This window comes from Temnothorax nylanderi, unplaced genomic scaffold (genome assembly GCF_030848795.1).
Source record: "Temnothorax nylanderi isolate EJ_2023f unplaced genomic scaffold, tnyl_v1.0 TNYL_tig0182_pilon, whole genome shotgun sequence".
Lineage (NCBI taxonomy): Eukaryota > Metazoa > Arthropoda > Insecta > Hymenoptera > Formicidae > Temnothorax > Temnothorax nylanderi.
The window spans coordinates 130,095-136,270 of record NW_027249244.1 but is presented as its reverse complement, the minus strand read 5'-3'; the positions used below and the strand labels follow the sequence as shown (position 1 = coordinate 136,270).

Sequence of the window (6,176 nt, the reverse complement as noted above, 5' to 3'; positions counted from 1 at the left end):
CAAACTCTTCTTTTTCTATCGCTCATGTTCTCTCACTCTTGCTCCCTTTCGCACATGTTCTCTCACTTTTGCTCCTTTGTTCGCGCTCTCTCGCTCTCGCTCCTTCACTTTTAGCTTGAAATTTTTTTTTTCTACACGACATGGTCTGACAATGAGTCATCTAGTGACAGAAAGAAATATAAAATAATCTTCTCTGACTGATAGGTCTGATTTACCTCCTGTACCCTGATTCTGTAACTGACAGAGTGTCGTTATCGTTATTGTCGTTGTGCAGGTATACTATATAATAAAAAAGCTGAACAACGACAATATAACGATAACGATACTGTCGTTACAGTTACAGAATAGGGCTACTCTATTGATAATAACGCGCGCGAAAATTCATCGACTTATTGGAAATATTGTCTCTCATTGTTTCACACGTGTATATACACCACAAATCCAGGTGTATTATTTTAGCTGAAGCTCTTTTTATACATTTTTTGCTGTTAAATCACGTCATTTAACACGCTTGATCGTATTAACTTTTAATTTAATACGATCAAACGTGTTAAATGACGTAATTTTACACATAAAGAAACATGTAAAAAGAGCTTCAGTTTAATGTGTTATTTTTAGACGTTTATGCGTGTAAAAATAACACACTTGGATTTGAAGTGTAAATACGGTAGAAATGTTGTCATAGGGATGCTGGCGATATTGTCAAAAATTTCTTTTCAATGCAACGCTAGTGAGAAAATTTGCTTGCTGGTGCTGCATAGTGTCGAAAAAACAACAGACGATAATAACGACATATCTTAATGTAAAATTTAATTTTCACATTTCGGACTTTGCATCGTAATATCTCCGCTCGTAAGACACGTAGACGAAAAATAAAAACACATTTTATTGTATAATTCAAACCCAAGCTATCGATTGAGCCTAACTCAGAACTTGATCGGTTCAGCCGTTATTGAGATTCGATAATATAGAGTCTCTCAACTCGTCCGTTTGCGTATAGATACATCACTTGGCGCGAGACAATACCGTGTCTCTTGATAGATTACGAATAAGGGAATTGCCAATGACGTCTGATGACGCGCTACTCTCGAATTTGCACAGAATGACAATCATTTCCAATGGCTGTCACGTTTCTACGCTTAAAACTGAATGCGATTCGCGATCAAAAATATTCGACGATCGATTGGGTTTTGAGCAGTAAAGACTGCAATCGATGGTGTGAGAAATATCAGACATCTAATATAGTGTATTAATTTTAAATTACCTCATTAGCTGCAGTTTATTGATGAAATTGATAACAAATAACAATATATTAAAAGATCTTAGGATAAATCAGATAAGCGGGTTTTATATTTTGTTTAAATAAATTTATTCCGCGTAAAAATATGAGTTTATACATTTAATAAGTGCACAAGTATAATTAATTTATTGTCACGTGAGTCCATTCTCAATGATAGTCGTTTCTTTAAGTCCTTTATCGTCCATAGCCGCCACTGCAACCGAAACATATTATCATGAGTCGCATGCCAATAAACAATTTTATCACCTAACAATAACATAGATGATAATTGAGAGATCAATACCTATACCAAATAATTATAATTAATAATTAAGATTATCTCTAAAACTTTTTTCTTACGTTTTAAAATTATTCGTAAGATCTTTTCGACGAACTCGACCCGTTAAAGATTCTCAGCAATGTTGGTTCGCAATATTTACCCAGAATTAGCAAACGAGTGCGCGTAGGAACCGCTGCCGAACGGCGTGCTTATTGAACCAGCATTAGCTCCGCTGTTGGCGAAGGAACCGCCGGGATATCCCCCGCATCCTCCTCTGCATCCTCCGTATCCTCCGTGTCCGTATCCTCCGTGTCCGTATCCTCGGTGCCCTCCGTAACCATGATGACCGTGCCCGCGAAAACCGCCAAATCCGCCACCGAATCCGCCGCCGAAACCACCGCCGTATCCACCATAGGCACGTTTGAGACGAGCGGGCTCCTCCGGCGCGGCTGCTCTGACTATCCTTTTAAGACCTGAATAAGGAGTTTGAACCTTGGCTTAGTTAATTCAGACATCACTTCAAAAATAATTAAAAGGGGAGATAGTTATTAATTGGGTTTGACGATTTGTTTGACGATTCAATATATATTTATAGATTCGAGATTGCTATCACACCCAAAAAAAAGTATTCTATTTACAAAGTGAAATTTCCTGTAATCCTATATTCTAAGCAAAAACTTTTACAGAAAGAGTATTCCTCTGTCAATAAAGTGGACTATTCATCAAAAATCTATTACATATTATTCTAACGGTTTTCCTCTTGTATTAAGAGGAATATGTTTACTTGAAACGGAATATAATCTGTATACAAGAGGAAAATGATATTAAGAAGAGCAAGATTGTAAATGCAAGACGAAATTCCTCTAATTGTAAAAATATTGTGCTTAGGATATTTTCCTCTTGATTTTAGAGGATTCCGCTTGAGGCCATATATAAGAATAAAATCATCTAAGATTTAGAAGATTCCGCTAAAACTAAGATTATTTTTTTTTTGGGTGCAGAAATTTTAATCACAAGGTTTTATCAACTCTTGATACAACATTTTTGTCAACAAGGGTACGTTTGCGTAATAAATCGCGAGATATGTCGAAATGTCAGTGTCACTTTAAAAAGTAGATAAACTGGTTTTTTGTCAATCAACGTATTTCAATAACGATAGAAAATATGCTGGCAATTTTAAAAATTTTAATATCTATTTTATGAATATCATGCCAGATAATACCTTCTTAAGATAGTTGTCTCGCAAATCGTAATTAACAAAAAAAAATTTGAAAATTTAACTATACGTTAATATGTGGTATCTACACGTTTGTACAATTTAAAAGTAATTGACTGTCCCAGACGGATCAAAAGCACACGACAAATTAACACATTCGAATTTCTGAACATCTTACAATCTCGATACAAATCTGGTAAAATGACAACAACATGTCAAAATTTCACTTCCCACAACACTTTCGCGAGAGTAACAGCTGTTTTCGTCTTTACCTTGGAATTGCGGTGCGGTCGCCGGTAACGCTACCGCAACTGCGACGAGCAGCGCAACGAACAAGAGGATCGCAATCCTTGACATTCTGCCGATACTGACCGTGCCACCGAGGGTATTCAGTTCCAAATGACGGCGAGAAAATGAGCCAGGCAGTCTTTATATACAGGGACTCGGACTCGTACGTGTTCTGGGATATCCCGACGCTGCGACGTTTACGTAGATACGAAACGGGCAGTTTCGGCCGCGTTGAATCGGCCGCATATCATTAGCACGAACAAAATGAGCCTTTTCTTTGTCGTTGTGGGACCGATGATGCGCCGCTGCCGCTGTGTCCCTGGGACGACTTCCTGCTCACTCGGTGGAACGTTATTTCGTGACAAGTCTGCGAGCGGATGATCCAGCAATCCTCGGTATCACTTGGTGAATCGTCTTCATCTGATTCGCAAACTGCTTTTCAAAGAAGCGCGAGAGATGCAGGTAAATTGTCAACTAAAGTTTTTTTACAACAGTAATTAATTAATATTAATTAATATCAATTTACAATTTTTAATTAATAATTACTAAACTTACAGTAATTATTGTACATCATTGACGAAACTAAAATTCTAAACTAATTGTTAATTAATTAATTGAAAGTAATTAGAATTTCTAAATTAATAACTTTAATTAAAATAATTTAACACTGCTTATAGGAATGTATTGAAAGTATTAATAATATTCTAGTATAATTTTAAAGATTTTAATATTTTTGTATGAATATATCGTTCTAAATAAGTCCTACTTAAAATAAACTAGAGCTAAAAAATTTGGGAACCGCTAATAAAGATGATCGTCCGAATAGTTTCTTTAGCTCTAAAAACGATCAGTTGTGTTAAAACTAATGGTCAAATTGAAGAGGATAATCGGGTGAAGTTTCTGTTTGATTTCTTCTAGGGTATAAATGAGATATTGAGGATTGTCATGGACATATAACGAAGATTTTTACGAAGAAAGATGCGAGTGTCAATTTTACGTAATTAATGTCTGACACGCTATCCGTGTTATTTTTGGAAGTTTTATCCTTGTCAGAATATAGCATAATACTTTCACCATCTTGATAAAATTGCGTGATAAAAATTCTAATAACGAGACATTCATAATACCTATAAAATTACTACGTAACATGAATTCCATGCTTAGGAAGAACGACACGAGAGAAGTTAATATTTACAAAATCCCAGCATTCGAGATACACGAAGGTGAAAACACGTTTTTAACTATCGATCGCTTCTTACATTCCGCAGTTGCACAACTATTCAAATGGTATTCAAAACACCATTTCTCAAACTGTTGTCATACGCATATAATCGCGCTTTGACATTCATTTAGATGAAATTAATTACACCGATAAGCCGGCTACGGCTGGCTTAAAGAACCGTGAAATCTTGCTTGCTTAGGCGATACATTAACGGTCAACTAGTGGCCTTGATTTTTCTCGGGACTTTACAATCTTAGGTCGATGAACGAATACACTTCGGGATTCCCACCTAATAGGTAGGTACTCTGTCAACTTACTATTAACTGACAACACGCTTTTTTACGTTTGAAAATCTGTTAAACGTAACTACGCAATTTGATCGCGTTTTCTTTTGATTTTCGAATCTTTGTGCTCTAGATAGATTAATTTTAAGATAGGATTTTGTTAATAGGTTACTTGAAAATTATTTAAAACATTTAGTTTAATCTTAATTCTTATATTTATTAATTTGTAATTCTCACAAAATTATCTAGAACAGCTTTTTAAAGTAGTTTAAATGTTTTTTTTAGATACAGTGTTTGTGTGTGTGTGTGTGTGTGTGTGTGTGTTGTGTGTGTTACGGAAGTTTCGAAAGACTTATACTCGGAACTTTTAATATATTAGATTGCAATTTTGAAGATATTGTAAGTAAAGTCAGAGGAATAAATACCAAAGAATATTATCGTATAGATAAAATTAGAAAATATTCTGATGACGTATGTAAATCGTGTATACATTTACTTAGACAATTTTCCAATCAGCAAACACTTCAAAACTCATCCACGAATGGGAATCCCCATTACTATTCCGCTCTAATGTGGAACGATATTATTAGCATGGTATTAGCATGTATTATTCATAATTAATACATATACTTCTCATTTATGCTACGCGTGTTGCATCATATATTTACATTGCATAGGAATTACTGCAAAAGTATCTTGATTCAACGGCTTCATTTAGGCTATAGAAAGATAAAGTATGCTAGCACAATAAATTTATACGTTTTTTCGTCATATCCAAACAAAGTCGTTTTAAAAGTTACCTCACCTTCAATTTGGGGACTTCCAACGGTGGGACTGATGGGTATTACATGCGCAACGTTCGTACATTATCATTCCTTCCGAAGACGAATGATAACAATCTTGCATGAGAAGGGCAAGGTGATGCCACATCAAATTTGCACACTTTCGTCTGTCTTAATCTTCTTAAAACGTAATTTTTCCGACAGGTATGAACAATTGTTTGCAAGGCGTAGTATATTTCTGCTTTTGCAGTAGCAGATGTCAATTTTGTGAATTTATATTTACCAAAGCGTTTAATAAATTAATGATTTTGATTTTTCTTTTTTTAAAAATTATAAAGCAGTTTCGTCATCGCGCGCACTTAAATTGTGTAAATACATTACGCAAAATTATTTCGGTATAAATTACGTCAACCAGCAGGCGATCGGACTTCTTGATTGTTTATCTTTGTTAATCAATGGAAAAAACGTCTCCAGATAAACTCGATACCATCTTTATTACTATAATTTCTTAATTCATTTATATTGTTACATATCGAATGTCACAAGAGAAAATTATTTCATATGATTTTATTGCGTATTCAGGAAATCGTTGATATTTTGAAATTAATTAAAGATCTCTATTTATAAAGACCTTTTAATCAGCTATAAATACATAATATAAATAAATTTACCGTTAAATTTGGCAAAAATAAAAATGTCTAAGAATGTAGTTTGACTACATATACTTCGCCGACACATTATTGTCATCATTCGTTACATACATGTGTATGATAATTATTGTTTTTTTTTATTATTAATTTATTACGATGCTCTTTACATAAAATT

The 6,176-nt window shown here is 34.4% G+C and overlaps 1 protein-coding gene across 1 annotated transcript; it reads right to left on the bottom strand.

Annotated features, from left to right (window-relative positions):
- Nucleotides 1–1,345: 1,345 nt before the first annotated feature.
- LOC139778401 (uncharacterized) lies at nucleotides 1,346–3,204 on the bottom strand. Its single transcript, XM_071716314.1, has 3 exons — nucleotides 3,048–3,204; nucleotides 1,720–2,032; nucleotides 1,346–1,493 (listed from the first exon to the last, which is right to left on the bottom strand). The coding sequence occupies exons 1-3, from the start codon at nucleotides 3,130–3,132 to the stop codon at nucleotides 1,475–1,477; spliced, it is 417 nt and encodes a 138-aa protein (XP_071572415.1). The 5' UTR covers nucleotides 3,133–3,204; the 3' UTR covers nucleotides 1,346–1,474.
- Nucleotides 3,205–6,176: the final 2,972 nt, after the last annotated feature.